We start from the raw sequence: 16,992 nt of genomic DNA, 5'->3' as shown, positions 1-16,992 counted from the left end.
ACTTCTGTTCTTATTTTAGCACTTACTTGTGATGTATTTTTTCTTTCTGTGGACAATTTTGTCTGTTTCGCCTTTGTCCTAAACTCACTCTCTCTCTCTCTTTCTCTCAAACTTCTCTCTTTCTCTCTTCTCTGGTTGACATCTCACTCTCGGAGTTTCTTATACCTGCCCTTATCCTGCTCTCTAGACCCACAGGTTCATAATGTTTGCTGTTTGACTTTTTATTTTTATTTTTTATAAATTGAGATTTAGCATACTCTCTGCCTCTCAGTAATGCCGATAGCATGGGTCATGGGTGATTCCATTTGTGCTCTTTGTTCTAGGGGTAGTATTTGTGAAGAGGTACACATTCAAATGGCTGCCATTATCCTGTCAGAAGCCTCTAGAATATAATAATTTATTGACCAAAAGGCATCATGTAGTCCCTATAAAACTTGTGCTTTAAGGGGACACTTGGGGGAACATTTACATAATAGTAAAATAAAACTTACATAACAACTTTCTTTTTATAACCATGACAATAAAAATTCCTGGACTTGGATTATAGTTCTAAATAATTTATCTCCTTTAAATCAGTAAAATATAAGGACAGGCACAGGAATCCTATGTTTTAACACTAGAAAGGATACCGAATAATGATTCTATCATGTAGAATGCTAAAGCTGAAAGAAAAGTTAGAGAGCATCTAACCTAATCCAATATATCACTTATGGGGGAGCCTAAGAAAGTTAAAGTAATTTGCCCAAGGTTACCCTGAGAGTTACTAGCAGGGGTGGACCTGGAATCCGGTTCTCTTGGTTCCCTGTACCTATTTCCTCTTCCGTTAAATGGCCCCCATTCTGGTTTTGCCTTTGATAAATTAAGTATCTTCATGAGCCTTTCCTGTTGAGACAAAAGAAATTAAATTACTTGCACAAGATTGTATATGTAGTAAGCAGCAAAGGTAGGTGTGAGGTCTTCCTCACACTTCCACTGAGTGAATGGCACATTCCGCATGTACTGGCCGCCCGCCTTTCTTTCTGCTCTCTCTCTTCCCTCTAAGACTTGACAAACACCTGAAATTTTTTCAGATCAATGTGTGGGTCTCTAGGGTTCTCAACAGAGTTTACATCCAGTGCCATTCATTTTAAAGGGGTGAATGTGGCTCAGAGGATTGATGATACACGCAGGTGCAGGTTTACAGGTCTTGAAAAACAAAGGTTTGATTCTAGTCTTTTGCTCTGTACCAATCTTCTTGGTCTAACTCAACCACCCAACTTCCGCCTGCTTCAAGGACAGTGTACTTGCTGTCATAGTTTCCTGACTATTGACAAGAGGCTTATCCATCAAATTCTTCTTTGGGTGCTCTTGAAACATGTACCTCATGTATGCCAGGGTTGCCTTGTGTTGAATTTTCTTTGTGAGTGAAGGACAGAATGTTCTTCTGTGCTGCGCCAATAGCACTTTCCCATACACACTCAGGGAAAGCTTTTTCCCCTCTCAACAAGGCTCAAAAGTCTTGACTGGAGTACTTCAGAAATAGGCCTGGTTTATACTTTTATCAAAACAAGAAGAGTCTGGGCAATTCCTAGCTTGGAAAAGCACTGATGATCTGAAATTTTCCTAGGCAGGTGCACAAATGGTGTTACCAAAGGGCAAATGTATGGCACTCTGATCCCCCCTCAATAAGGAAAGGGGTACCAACATTCCCTCAGTGGAAGTGAAGGTGGTGTCTCATAAAATGAGAGCCCAGTGTTCATAGGGAGAAAAGGCTGATGGCCTATGGAAGTGTGATGTAGGGAAATGGTACTTTGGGTGCCTTGTGGTTCTTCAGGGAAAGAAGCTGCATTTACTATTTTTTTTTTCTTGGTGGCATATGCTGATAGTCCATATGTACCCTTGGAAAATTATTAAAGTCATAATGAGGTATGGTAACAGAAAGATCTCGAACTTGGAATTTGTATAGAACTCCTTCCTGATCATGCTGTGTTATTAGCAGACTTCAGGGTTCCCCCAGAACCTCTGTACCACATCTCTCTGGCTCCAAGAGTCCCTAGCCAGAGCTGCCTGAATTTCTCCTGGGCCCCCCACAGCACCACACATCCATCCCTCTTTCTCCTGGGATAAGAGAAAAAATGTAATGGACTCATATTTTGGTTCTAGAGACTATATTTTGGTTCCTGCTTCTTTTCTGGAAATGTCTCTAACACTGGATCCTTTCCTCTCTCCTCTTTTCCTTGATAGTGTTTTCTCTGTAAAACATGGTTGGAGGGCAGGCTTTGAGCCGGGTGGACTGCAGGTGGCCATTCCATCTTATTAGAACACTCAGTGATTCAGTTTTCCCATCTGTAAAATAGAGCCCTGTTACTGCCCAGGAGGTTGTGAGGATTCAGTGATAGAATGTATGTACCATGATTAGCAACTGCCAGACACACTGTAAGGTCTCAATAAATGGCACCTATGATTATCAGAACAGGTAACCTCTGTAGGGGACCCAGACTTGTGTTTAGCTTTGTGTAACCAAAAACTGGTAGAAACTATATTATTAATTTGAGTGGCTCATGAGGAACTTCCAACTGAGCATATCTCCTAGGGAGGTCTGCCAAACCTCTGGCATTTTCTTTCTATGCCAGATCAGTTAACTGACAGCAGATGAGCTGTATGACTCCAACGAGGCACAGTATTGCGCGGCTGTTTTATCCTGAGGATCCCAGCATACTTGGAGTTTTACCTAGGAAAGGAAGAAATGCCTCCTAGTGATTGGGTTCAGCCTATATGCGCCAGTCTTTTTAAAAGTTATATTGCCATGGAATTAGTTAAGCCTTCATTAGCTGTCCTAGCATGTATCCAGCATGGGCCTTGGGGAGTTCACAGGCCAGTGTGAAGAGTGAAGGTACAGCACTTTGGGCCTCAATTTTCTTTTGTTTTTAAATTAAGAAAAAAAAAAATCTGAACAGCGAATGGGAATAAAACATGGAGCTTTCTTGGGCTCTCCCTCTGGCAATACCTTGTGGGACGGGATAGAGGACTTGGGTTTGAATTTTGACTCTGCCACCTGCTCACCTGTGGCCTTGAGCAAATCATTTTCTCTCTTGGGCCTTAGTTTCTCTAGTCATGCAATGGGTCACTGATATCTTCGTTAAAGGGTTGATAGAAGAACGAGGTGAGGTCACTCACGTGAAGCCCTTCTGCTCTGCCTGGTGTTTAGTTCTTCCGTCCCTGTCATTACCACGTTTACCTCCTGTGTGACTAATTAAGTGATTCCCAGTGCCCAGTGTGGGGATAGAGTTTGTAGAGTTTATTTTGGTGCTTTTAAGGTCAACATGACCTTCACGGTGTATGGCTGAGTAAAAAGGCTTTCTTCCCCCCCCCCACCTTTTTTTTTGAAATCTACTTTTTTCATTCTCTTGGTTTCAGTACTCAGGATTTCACACGGAAAGATCCGAGTCTGACCACGACAGCCAGTGGGGTGGAAGTCCCCTGACCGACACAGCCTCGCCTCAGCTCCTGGACCCCGCAGAGAGACCGGGCTCTCAGCATGACGCGTCGTGCGCCTACAGACAGTTCTCTGACCGCAGCTCTCTGTGCTACGGCTTTGCACTGGACCATTCCAGGCTGGTGGAGGAGAGGCATTTCCACACGCAGGCCTGCGAGGGAGGCCGGTGTGAGGCAGGCAGGTACTTCCTGGGCACGCCGCAGGCCGGGAGGGAGCCCTGGTGGGGCTCTCGCGCAGCCTTGCCCCTGACCAAGTCTTCCCCAGAAAGCAGAGAAGCCTATGAAAACAGCATGCCTCACATCGCTTCCATCCACAGGATCCACGGTAAGGGCAGCTGAAATGAGTCCTGAGCTGGCAGCATTGGGCCCCTGGGCAGGTTTCTGAGATTCTAGGTTTGACGCCGCAGGGACTGACCCGGTGGTTTTCTCCTTTGAATTGATAAATCAGGAACTGGCATCAGTGGGGTTTTACAAAGGGCAGCCACTCTTTTTAGGTGTACTAATCTTGCTCATGCTTGCCAGGTGCATTTATTTTTGACATGTGAGTAAAAATGATTCCCAGTATAAACATCATAAAAACTGTAGAAATTAAGTGAAAGTCAAATATTGAGTAAGTCCGTTGAACATGGAATATGTATGCGTTTACATTTCTTGCGTATGATTTTCTTCTGTATTCTGATGCTTCAAAAGTAGACCTCTGTAGTTTTGGGGCTCATCTGCAGTGCTTCTCAGTGAGGCCGCCACTGACCTCCTGGGGAGTCCAGGCTTTGCTGTACGGTCTGTCGCTCACGCCACAGGTGGTTGATCCCTCCACTGGGCCTTAAATACTGGTAACCACCCCCTCCTGCATTATTATGAAAACCCATAATGTCTTCTGGGGGGGAAGATGGAATGATATACAGAACCCTTGGAGATTGTCACCGTGGGATTATTGTACAGTTTTACGACCACATAGAAACGGGAGCTGTGGTGGAAGCTTTGAGGGTCAATGACGTTCTTCTTTGTTCATTTCAAAGTGAACTGGTGAGGGAGAGCCCAGTCCATTCCAGACTGGAGCCCGGACAGGTCTCTGACACCTCCCTGTTTCATTAAAAGTCAGTGACATTAAGGTTGCTCTAACAGGGTACTATTACCCTTCTTGCTGGGTCTTTAGGGTCTTTAGGGAAACGTGCTGAACAATGTCGCAGTCACCCATAGGCTCCGTCAGACACCACCCAGGCACTGACGTCCTTCCACGAAGGATTTTCATTTGTTTCTGTTTTTGCTTTTTATTTTTCTGCTTTTGCTTTGAGTTTCTCTAGTATGGTAGACTGGTAATGGACACCCAGGGCAAAGGGCAATTGCTTGCCAAAGAATGGAGTGAAGCGAAAATCCTGGCTTAACTTAACTCCATAGTCTGGAAGAAAATATTAGAAATAAAATAAGAAGAAAGAGGAAAAGGAAAGCAATGAACAGTGTGATCCAGGGCTTCTCTTCTGCATTAAGCAGTTTACAGCTTTCATATGTCCCTCCCTGCTTTTCTTTTCCCTTTTTCTATTGACTTCACACTGCTTTAAGAATAATGTAGCTTATGGAATATATTTTGGATGCATTGTTCCTTTGTATTAGATCTCTCTCTGGGGTTCAGAACAGATTGCTATTAACATTTTAAATATTTATTTGTTCTTTACCTTACTTCAGAAACTAAGATACCAGAGTTACTGTATGAGTATATGTGAAACTGATTTTTATCTCTAGATTTGAAGAGACAATATTTATATTTTTGATTGGGACAAGATATCTATATCCATGCATGCATGTACACATATATGTACTTATGAATATATATGCATTTATCTAACCCTCGAATGGTTTTAAAACTAACATTAGAGCTTTATTGTAATTCTACTTAGGATATACTTAACGATTTTAACATTTTAGATGATTTATTTGGAATTGGGAAGGTAGTCCAGTCTCTATCATTGTCCTCCTCAAACTCAATGGAAAGCATTTTCTAAGCATAACATTTCTCTAGAAAGTCTCATCAACCAAATGTTATGCATTTTTCTTTTATTTGCAGTCAGACAGGTCCAACGATATGCATACATGGAGAAGTATAAACACTCTTATCATTTTGTTAATTGGCCTTTAGGACCCATGGGCAAGGTTTACTTTCTAAAAAACTTGTGATAAACTCCATCTGCACTTAAAAGCCACTGAAAACTATGAACGCCAGTACAATACATTGACGCTTTGTTGTGTGAGCCCACGTCTGTTTCAAATATTGGTGCATATATTTAAAATGAAAGATGAAGTTTTCTTTTAATAGGAAAAAGAAACACACAGTTTTTGGGGTCAATTTTGAGACCACTTACTTTTCCTTTTTCTAATTTCTAGGGCGAGGTCATTGGGATGAAGATAGTGTGGTCAGTTCTCCAGACCCTGGGTCTGCCAGCGAATCAGGTGACCGATACCGCACTGAGCAGTATCAAAGTAGCCCACACGAACCTAGCAAAATTGAAACTCTGATAAGAGCCACCCAGCAAATGATTAAAGAAGAAGAGAACAGATTGCAGCTAAGGAAGGCCCCCCCAGACCAACTGGCTTCCATTAATGGAGCTGGGAAAAAACACTCCCTCTGTTTTGCAAACTACCAACAGCCCCCGCCAGCGGGGGACGTCTGCCACAGCTCGGCTCTTGCCAACACTTCACCATGTGACCACATCCAGCAGAGAGAGGGAAAGATGCTGAGCCCTCACGAAAATGACTATGACAACAGTCCCACTGCACTGTCTCGAATAAGTAGTCCCAATTCGGATCGCATTTCAAAATCCAGTTTGATCCTAGCTAAAGACTATCTGCATTCGGACATGTCTCCACATCAGACAGCAGGAGACCATCCTGCCGTCTCTCCAAACTGCTTTGGTTCTCACCGGCAGTATTTTGATAAGCATGCTTACACATTAACTGGATATGCCCTGGAGCACTTATATGACAGTGAAACCATTAGGAACTATTCCTTGGGCTGTAATGGCTCACACTTTGATGTAACTTCCCATCTAAGGATGCAGCCAGACCCGGCACAGGGACACAAGGGAACATCCGTTATAATAACCAATGGAAGCTGATGTTTTTTTCTAAAATATTTTGTTCTTTAAGGCTCTCTGAAACATATTTATAGTTTAATGCCCCATTACCAGCATTTACTATGCCACAGATGGTTAGAGAGGATAATTTAAGTTACTGGATATTTGACATGTGTTCCTGTGAAATCAAAGAGCACTAGCATTCAGGGTTACATGCAGATAATGGAGTTAAATGAATACATAAATTGCCCCTCTAATTATATGGGAACCAGAATAGATAAATTTTGATTTGAGAAGTACTTGTGTAGATTAAATGAGCATATATACCACATTAAAGGACCGGTAGAAGACAGCATTGCACTGGGATGCGCCAGTAAACCTCACACACACAGACCCCCCGTCCACACACTGCTGTGTACACTTTACATGCAGAAATGTTGACTGGAGACCTCAAATACAACCCAAATGGGTAAGTTTTCTTAACCCTAGCACATTAGGCTTATTAAAGAAATTTCCATTCCTAAAATAACTGAGAGAAAGAGAGAGAGCTACATCTTGTAAACTGGTTTCTTGGTTGTGGTTTCAACCAGTCAGCCCATTTGGTTCAGGCATAAATTAGGGAAGTGGTTCCGGGTATGGTACAAGAATGAGTTTCCACCTGGTATCCATTACAAGCAATCAGGAAGTGATGATTTTTCACCTTTTGAGTTAGACGAGGAACAACATCACACTGACATAGCAGTAAGGGTTTTCTAAGTAAAAGGACTAAGATGTTGGGACACACATAAAAAACCTGGTGCATCCAATTGGAAATCGTTTAGGGAAGATGGACAGGCCAGAGACAGAGAGAAATGAAATGATATCTCAACACAAAAATTTTAGCCTCTAAATACGTAATCAATATATTTGAGGCTATAAAACCAACCAAATAAAAGACTCAAACCAATTCATCAAGCAAAAAAAAAAGGCCGATAAGTGCAAAAAAGAACTAAGGAAAGCCAGTGGAGGGCTACATGGTGGCAGTGTGCACGAGAACATTTCAGAGCACAGATGTGCAAATGCGACAACATGTGGAAAGCCTCAGGGAGAGCCCAAGATAAAAGCTTGGGCTGATGGACAGGTGGCCAAAAGGGTAAGAGTCACTTCAAATGAAGCAACACGCCAAGCGCTCGTTTCCCTATTGTCTGTGAACGGTGGAAACAATGAACTTGGTGTTAAGTTCGTGCGAGACGGTAGAAAACCCAGCAGACTTGAATGCAAGATCTCTGGGTTCCAGTCCTGGCCCTGGCTGTGAGTTAGTTTGGGAATATTGATGTATCGCTCACTGTGCCTGGGCCCTTCTGACGTGCCCTGGTTCTGTGGATCACCGGTGCGGCAGAATTAGAGTTGTTGACCCATTAGCTCTCCACTGTCCGTTGTCAAGACCATCATTCTGACTTGTCGGCACTCCTGCGGAGGTCCAGGTTCTTTGTAACTTCAGCAGGTACATGGGTTCTTTTAGGCATGTGTAATTATAGTCAACTTTCTGGTTCAGCCAGAATGTGGATGGTCAAAACTGGTGAGGGACTAGGAAAGCAAGGACGATTTATTTCATGCACTAGTCTCTAGTAATCAAAACAAAGTTAGATCACGCAAGCGATTAGAGAAGTTTCTTAGGCAGTATTTCCTAGGCGTCCCATGCCTGCAACCCTTGCCATCTGCAAGGAGGGAAATGTATTGGAAGAAATGGACTCATGATTTTGAAGACAGAACATGACACTGACCACTCAGGGATTAGTACTCTAGTTTCCTCATTTAACACAGTTATTTGGCAGTTTATAGGTAGGCGACAATCTGAATGATGATAATCTGAGGGATGAAGAGGGGGTCATTTGTATATGACAACAGAAGTGACATGAAATTACATAAGTATTTCTTGGGTATGACATAGCGACATTTGTGTCATAAAGGGAAAAAGTGTAAGTGAGAAAGTTAGTGGTTATCGTATATACTTTCAAAAAAGTTCAAAGAACAAGAAAAACTACACATTAAACTAAGCAAAAAGTGCGTACGTAGTGATTTTGAGAAGAATATTCATGAAAAACCTCTGGAATACTTAAAATAGATTTTTGATCAATTTGAAACATGAAACAAGGTTTTAGGAATGCTAAAGTTTTGGGGGAATTCTGTAGGTAGGTAAGTGGTTCAAAGGTACAGATATCGGAAGAATATGGTGTATTTTGGAAAGGAAATCTATACAGATGGGTTTTACTGATGGACATACACGCTACCAAAAATAAATAGAGTCCTCAGACTCAAGGAAAAGGAACTGATATGAAAGAAAAGAACACCATTGAAGAGACTTCAGTGAAATCCTAAAATGGCAGATAGTTAATTGGTGAAAAATAGATTATGCACTCTACCAATAGGGGATAATCAGAAGAAATAATGCTCTTTAAAACGGTATGACCAATATTTTTAAGTGAAGACAGAAATATCTATGTTACATCCTAATTAAAAATTTTGTTAGGTGACTCAGTTTTAAATACAAACAATTATTTAATTTACAGGTCAATAATTTTATAGTGGCAGATTTATTACATTACATATAATGCCTTCCAGGTCCACAGTATTATAAGCTTACAATTTTTGCAATGTGGCATGATTATTAAAAAATGGCCCCAAAATAAGATGAGATAGTTTATGACAAAGTATCTTTTTAATATACACAATGTGTTAAAATGTATTTATAATCTACATTATCTTGTTCTGTCCAGGAACATATTTCCTCATAATGAAGATGTCAACTGTGTCTTTTTAAAATATGGGATGTAAAATGCATATGTTCCCAATAACTTACTTAGTTAAAGTTAAATTGGCCTTAGTTTTAATCCTTGAGTTCCATAACTTTGCTAAATGTTGAGAATCATGATATTCGATAGAAATAGAGAAGTATGATTCTTCTCACACCTGGATTCATAAAAATGTGCTATATCCAATTGCTAGTGTAATAGGTAGCAATTCATTAGATGATACAAAGTTCATGTTTTCTAGTAACAGTAAGAATATCCTTATCACCCATTTTACCTACCTGTAAGACCTAATTTAACAATTTGGATGACCAAAGAAATAAATACTTCCCCAATATTCCTTGAGAAAATTCTATTAAAACTATTGAGAATATACAGATTTGATGTATTATTTTTGGATGCATAATATTAATGTCATAAACACTACAGATGGACATTTAGGTGTTGTTCAGTTTCACAAATCTTTTGACCTACTATGCTGAATATAATGGGCTAGCTTTTCTAAACCATAATTGCCTGATCTAGGATAATATGATAGAGTGCTGATGTGACATTCAAAATGAGACAGGATGCAATAAGTAATTAACTTTCAGTGTTTATACAGAAAATCCACTCATTCTCTCTTGATTATATTTTATAGGGCTAGAATATTTCCATCGGGTACTATTCTTAATTCTCTCTACACCCTGCTGCCACATGCTGCCTTTGGGCAGAGAATCCCACTTAAAATAAGCTTTAATGGGATCTTCCAGAAAAGGATAATATGCTCCATTTTCTTTTCTTTTTTGAACGAGGGATAAGGATCTATTCAATAAAAGGACATTTGGAAAATATGCATAGTTATCTTAAAATAAAATGAAACGCTTTTTACCATCCAAGATCTAGACCTTGGTTTAGACAAGTTTGATAGAAGACACTACAGCTAAAGAGACATTTTGAATACAGTTATGTTATTTTATAGCTCACTCTCCCTTTCAAGAGCAGGACATGACTAAGATATTCAGTGCAATTCTATTAGTACTAGTAGTGTTTGGAAGTGACAGAGTGAATGCTGATACTTGGAAAAGTGCCGATTTGGTTATTTGGGGGTAACTTACCTTGCCCAGTGGACTAGCTTACACCTTAATACACTTTCTTTGCTTTAAACAAGTTTGAATGCCCAAATTTGGTTCCTCAGTTCATTCAAACCATAGAACATAGATATACATTTTACTTTCTGAATGATTTAAAGAATGTAAATCCTATGGCTCTCCAAATAAGTGATTCAATTTTCATGTAAATGTCAGTTTTTGTGAATAGGGATTTGTCTCTAAGACAGCAGAACCTACTGGTTAGTTTTTACTGGGACATGCATTGTGGATAAAAGATCATTCTAAACTTTAAATGAATGACAGGACAACTATGGGCACATGCAAAGGGTATCTTACGAAGAAAATGTTCTTGGGGGAAATGACCATGTGGCGCTCATTTCTTGTGCACAGGAGTTGTACGGGTAGTGCTTAACTCAAAATGTGATAGTGTGCTCATATTAAATAGGGGTTTGTTCAGAGTTCCTTCTCTAGGACTGTATGCAGAAAGGCTACACGTGTGTGTGTGTGTGTGTATCTCTATACACACATATTTATGTGTATATACATATGTGTGTATATATATGTGTATATATATATACACACACACACACAGTTGTAAAGCAAGTAACAAGATTCTGTTCTGCTGTGCTCTTTAAAAACTGATGGTTCACACAAGAAATCCTAAAACTTTTGAACCAAACACTTACAATTTAATTTATTGCAAAAATTTCGCTGCATGGGACTTTGCTTTCATATACCTATATAGTGGAGAATTTGTCCTAATTTGCTGATCTGGAACACATTTAATCACAGCTGAATTTACACCAACAGCCCTGGTGTGTTTACATTTCAAAAGAAATGAAATTGGCGTGGAAAAATTTTTAGAAGTACTGTAACTTTTTTCCATTTTTTTTTTCCAAAGGGAAATATTTCAAAAACTAAAACTTATGAGTAGGCACTTCAAAAAAGATAAAAATATTTTATGTTTGTTTTTTGACTGACATGCTATAAAAAGGATTATATTTGTGAAAGAAGATACTGATTGCCAATATTTCAAATACCATCTTGCAATGTATAGTTTTTAGTGGTATCATAGTATAAATCTGTAATTTGAACTTTTACTTTGGAATGTAAAGTAGAAGATATTAGTTATGTCAATGATATCTTGCAAAGTGTTCCCATTTATAATTATTTATATTGTAAATAGCTTTCTGAAGTAAATTTGAAGTTAATGTGCATAAAATGTATTTATTATGTGAGGAATTTTTTTGGTTTAAAATATAGTTACCAATATGCAGTTTGAGTCTGAATTATTCATTGAATGAAAGGTCTCTATAGGACAAAACAGACTGTCCACTAGAAGACTAGAATTGTAAAGAAATAAGAACAATTTTAGTTCTGGATTCTAAATCTAGGAATTGGAATTGAAATTGGAATTGGAATTGGAATAGGTAACACATCACACATACACACACACTTTACAGGACCTAGCAATAGAAACTTACACATATACACAATAGCTATCAAGTAATGGGTCTGATTGTTACTAGATACTAGAAAATGGTTTTCTCAATTTAGAACATCTTAGGAAAGACTTTTGTGTGATTGCCTCTTTGCTAAAATAAAGCAAGAAGTTTAAAAGTACATATTATATTTATAATGCCCAAGGGAAAAGAAAACCTGTAATGATATTTTCAAATTTGCTGTCAATCAAAAACATGTTAAAAATCACATTTTGAATTATTATTACTTTTTTATTTTTTAAAGATTTTTTATTTCTTTTCAGAGAGAGAGAGAGAGAGAGAGAGCAGGAGCAAAGAGGGGGAGCAGAGGAGGGAGTCTGACCCTAAGTTAGATTCTAGGACCCCAGGATCATAACCTGAGCTGAAGGCAGACCCTCAATCCACTGAGCCACCCAGGTGTCCCACATCTTGAATAATTTAGATTTTGGAATCCAAAGTAGTTTTTAAATCTAAAATTAGTAATTCAGGTCAAACAGAAATAGATTTTCAGGTAGATCATAACACCAAGCATGCTTCTTTTTCCTTCTCCAGGGTTTTTTGATACACCTTCATGTGTTCTGGAAATTGTCAACCATCATCTGATTTGACAAACTTACACATGTATTTTTAATTCAATGGAAATGTTCGTATTTCATAAAGCTTTTTTGATAAAGCTGCCCCAAATACCATCACATTAATATTATAACATTTATCAGATATTTTTAATACGATTCTGTAAATAATTTTTTTAGCGCTTTAGTTTCTGAAAGCAAAATTGTTTTCACCACTTCATACTGCAAAGGAACTGTGCTTTCAGTTTGATCTATAGCATTTATGGAATACATACCTATGCCTCAAAAGGCATAGAAACCAAGAATCTTTTTTTTTCCTTAAGATTTTATTTATTTATTTGACAGAGATCACAAATAGGCAGAGAGGCAGGCAGAGAGAAAGGGGGAAGCAGGCTCCCCGCTGAGCGGAGAGCCTGATGCAGGGCTCGATCCCTGGACCCCGAGATCACGACCCGAGGCGAAGGCAGAGGCCCAATCCACTGAGCCAGCCAGGCGCCCAAGAATCTTCTTCATTGTAGGACATTCTAAGAAAGCACATAGAGATGGTTCTTGATTTCCCTTTTGTGCTTTGAAAGTGTAAATTCTTCAGATAACCATTAAAAACGACAAACGTGTATTGAGTTGCATGTCACAGGCACTGAACCAAGCTTAGATTGTCACTGAAGTCTGAATAGACCATCACTGAAGGGAACACCAATGTGCTCCGTTTCACTGAGGAAAGGGACACTCAGAGTTGGTACATGACTTAGTGACGCAGCCAGCAATGGCAGAGAAGAAATTTGAACCCAGGCAGGTTTACTCCAAAACTTTACCTTACTTCATTCTGCTTTCTTTATGTAATTAAAAAAGTAAAATAAAAGAGTGTCTGCATGGCGGTTACATAAAACAGATCACTTCGTTTAGTCTAGGGCCGCTCCAACAGCCCCATGTATGGTCTCAGGGCTAGAGATGCTGTTTCTCCATTATTCCACTGACACATGATGACCCGCCTGAGGGAGACAGAGACCAGGTCTGCCAGCCCCTTGCATAATATTTTGCTTCCTGCCAAATGAATGTTCTGATGTTTCTTTTATGAACATGATACCAAGGAACGTCTAGGGCGCAATTAATTACAGGTAATAGTATCTTAACAGGATCCCTATTATTTGAAAAAAAAAAAAAAAAGTGAGGCTTTCTCAATAAAATACAAGTGGTCTAAAGTGTAATTGAAAACTACACTTTAAAAAAAAGAAGAGCTATAGATTTTTACCCAATGTTTTCAGGATATGCACCAAAAACAGCTATTGCTCTTTCATTGTTGTCGTTAAATACTCTGCTTTATTTCATGGAAAACTTCCTTTCCTCTTTGCAGAAAGCCCAATCAAAGCCCACCCCACTGAGAACAGATGTGTCAGCACTGCCTGTATTATTCAAGGGCCTGGTTTCAAGGTTACTTTCAGGGTAGAGCTTACTGGACTGTCGCAAACTCTACCACATTATGTGTCTTCCTCATGTGAAGGAAACTGCTCAAAAGTTATCTGACAGGCAATCTGCCCCCCAGAACATAGATGATTCCTATAAGATGTCTTCAAGCAACAGCAGGAGCCCGCTGGGATCTCGCTGGCCTGGGGATTGTGGTAACTCGGGGGTGCCACCACCGTGGGCAGCCTGTTCAGCCATCCCTGGCCCTTGGTCTCTGCCTCACAGTATCAGGAAGGCCGATCCTTTGTAGCACTTCTCAGCCTTTTCATAATTATGCTTTATAACTTAACATGTGCTGTATTTACCGATGGAATTAGATCCAGGGTGGGAGAAATGTAAAACAGCCCCTGCTTTGGGAGTTTGTAAATAATCTTTGCTTTGTTCAGCTTCCCCCAGGTCAGGCTCCTGTGTGGGGAGTAATTCCATATGGGAATCTTACTGGAGTGCCATCTAAGTAAACCTTAAAGGAAATCTTGGCAGTATCTCCTGAGCCATAAGGAAATCATTCTCAGGTTCTGGTGAGGATTTTCTAATAGCTTTGTGTAGTATATATATTTTTTAAAAAGCTGAACCCATGGAGTCTTTTTATGGATAAAGTCTCCGGAGTTGACTTGGGAAAGTGTAATTGGGATCTAATGGGAGAAAAATCATCCAGGCAGTAATTGGGGTTCATTATTCAGTGGATTTCTACATTTCTTTTTTTTTTTTAAGAGTTTTTTAATTTATTTTTTTATTGGACAGACAGAGATCACAAGTAGGTAGGGAGGCAGGCAGAGAAAGAGAGGAGGAAGCAGGCTCCCTGCAGAACGGAGGCTTGATCTCAAGACCCTGGGATTGTGACCTGAGCTCAAGGCAGAGGCTTAACCAACTGAGCCACTCAGGTGTCCCTACTTCTATATTTCTAATTCCTAATTTCAGGCCTTGTGTTAATCATATGCCCCATGAGTTAGGCTAGGCAGGTTTATCTACCATGGGATGCTAAACCTTTTTCCATTTAAAAGGTCAGAGACACATTATTTTTTTTTAAGATTTTATTTATTTATTTGACAGAGAGAGATCACAAGTAGGCAGAGAGGCAGGCAGAGAGAGAGAGAGGAGGAAGCAGGCTCCCTGCTGAGCAGAGAGCGATGTGGGACTCGATTCCAGGACCCTGGGATCATGACCTGAGCCGAAGGCAGCTGCTTAACCCACTGAGCCACCCATGCGCCCCCAGAGACACATTTTTAATAAAGATTTGCAATTCTGTTATATAACTGAAAGTTACCAATAGCTGAGAAATTTTTTCAGGGTGGTGAGGAGAAGAAGTGGAAAAACTAGCAAGTACATTCCTTAAAAACTTTCAGTCACCTGTGTACCTTGCTTAACTACCTACATCTGCTATATACTTAACCCTGGTGTTTGTATTTTTTTGTTTTTGTGTTTGTTTTTTTGTTAAAGATTTTATTTATTTGACAGACAGAGATCACAACTAGACAGAGAGGCAGACAGAGAGAGAGGAAGGGAAGCAGGCTCCCCACTGAGCAGAGGTGGGGGGGCTCGATCCCAGGACCCTGGGATCATGACCTGAGCCAAAGGAAGAGGCTGTAACCCACTGAACCACCCAGGCGCCCCACCCTGGTGTTTTTTTTCTGAAAAAGTATATAGAAGATGTCTTTTTAAAAAAATTTGTTCATTTTTTAAATAAAAAATAAAGCAGGGGGAGGGGCAAGCAGGGAGCCCAATGTGGGACTTGATCCTAGGACCCCAGGATCATGACCTGAGCCAAAGGCAGACAGTTAACCAACTGAGCCACACAGGTCCCTCTGTAGAAAGTGTCTTTTAATGTAAGACATAGGCTGTTTTATTTTTGAAATTCATTTTTCTTTCATGGGCATTGCTCGTGTTCCACTTAATGGCCTCAAAAGGAAATAAGACGGCTGGAAAATTCTAGCAGTCTTTCATATTCCCTTTGGTGGGTTTACGGCCAGGTCTCCTTCTTTGGAGACTTCCTGTCGTACTGTATTACTCCAAAATGTTCACCTTTTTCTCCAGTCCCTCTCATCTTGCAGACGTGTTATTTTACTTCAGTGACCATCTCTCAATGAGAACGACTTTTAAAAAGAGGCGTCTATAGCCATTATGTCACGGTCACACCTACAAAAATGAATGATAACTCCTTACGTGACCCTGTTTAAAAGGGGGCGATGGAGATCAGGCGAGAAGTTCTGTCCTTGCGTCTGCCGGTCCCGATGCCTCTCGGGACGGCTCTTTGACCCGCCGGCAGGCAGCTCTCTTCATCCACCTGCCCTTCTCTCCTTCCTTGCCTTTCGGGCTCTCCTCAGCTCCCCCCCCTGGGTTTTTGCACATACTAGTGTGCTTAGGCCCATGAACACCTACACGCCCGCACATGGGCGCGCACCCACGCTCCCAGATGAACCCGGACTTCTGTGTATCAGGCCTCCTTCCCGCTCAGTGAATCGTGGCTCCGTTCTCCCAACTTCTGTTTCAAGTCCCGAGAGCAACCGGAATCCTATCCTGACTTGAAGACCGAGGGCTCTGGGATCCTTGCTTTCCTGAAATATCTTGATTTCTCTTTCCAACATCTCAAAACGCCACCGTATCTTTGCCCTTCTTTCCTGCCTGCCTGTCTCATGAACCCGGTGACTCAAACGAGGGTGTTATGGGACGGTTTCCCATCCCCAAAAAACCTTCGTGAGCGTCCGAGGAAGCAATGCCCAGGGAGCCCTCGGCGTCTAGCAAGTGCTGGGCGGATGTTGGCTCTGAGAATAGGCTCCTGCCATTTTCCACTTCGCCTCATTCATCATCCAGTCAGCGTCCAATTAACACTTACCAAGTGCCTCCATGTACGAAGTTCAGCAATGCAGATAAAACACATGGGGCCCCTGACTCCAGAGGTTCAGGGCTGGGGCGTTGGGGAAGGAGAACTCCAGCAGCCCTCCACTCCCTCTCCATTTTCCCTCAGCTTTTCCCTCAGCTCCCCTCCTCCGAACTCTGCGCTCCTGACCTCCCTTGACTGACCCCCCCCCCCCCCCCCCCCCCCCCCCCCCCCCCCCCCCCCC

General features: G+C 40.9%; 1 protein-coding gene across 1 annotated transcript in view; it reads left to right on the top strand.

The window, feature by feature from the left end:
• SIM1 (SIM bHLH transcription factor 1) overlaps positions 1-11,695 on the top strand; it is a 74,343-nt gene extending 62,648 nt beyond the window's left edge. The window contains exons 11-12 of the mRNA XM_059401112.1: positions 3,397-3,799; positions 5,851-11,695. Of these exons, the coding sequence (XP_059257095.1) occupies positions 3,397-3,799; positions 5,851-6,581 (1,134 nt within the window). The 3' untranslated portion in view covers positions 6,582-11,695. The remainder of the gene's footprint in view (positions 1-3,396; positions 3,800-5,850) is intronic.
• Positions 11,696-16,992: the final 5,297 nt, after the last annotated feature.

Source organism: Mustela nigripes, chromosome 5, assembly GCF_022355385.1.
Source record: "Mustela nigripes isolate SB6536 chromosome 5, MUSNIG.SB6536, whole genome shotgun sequence".
In the NCBI taxonomy this organism is placed as follows: Eukaryota; Metazoa; Chordata; class Mammalia; order Carnivora; family Mustelidae; genus Mustela; species Mustela nigripes.
Note: the sequence above shows the minus strand (reverse complement) of the source record. Positions and strands in the feature narration are given on the sequence as shown.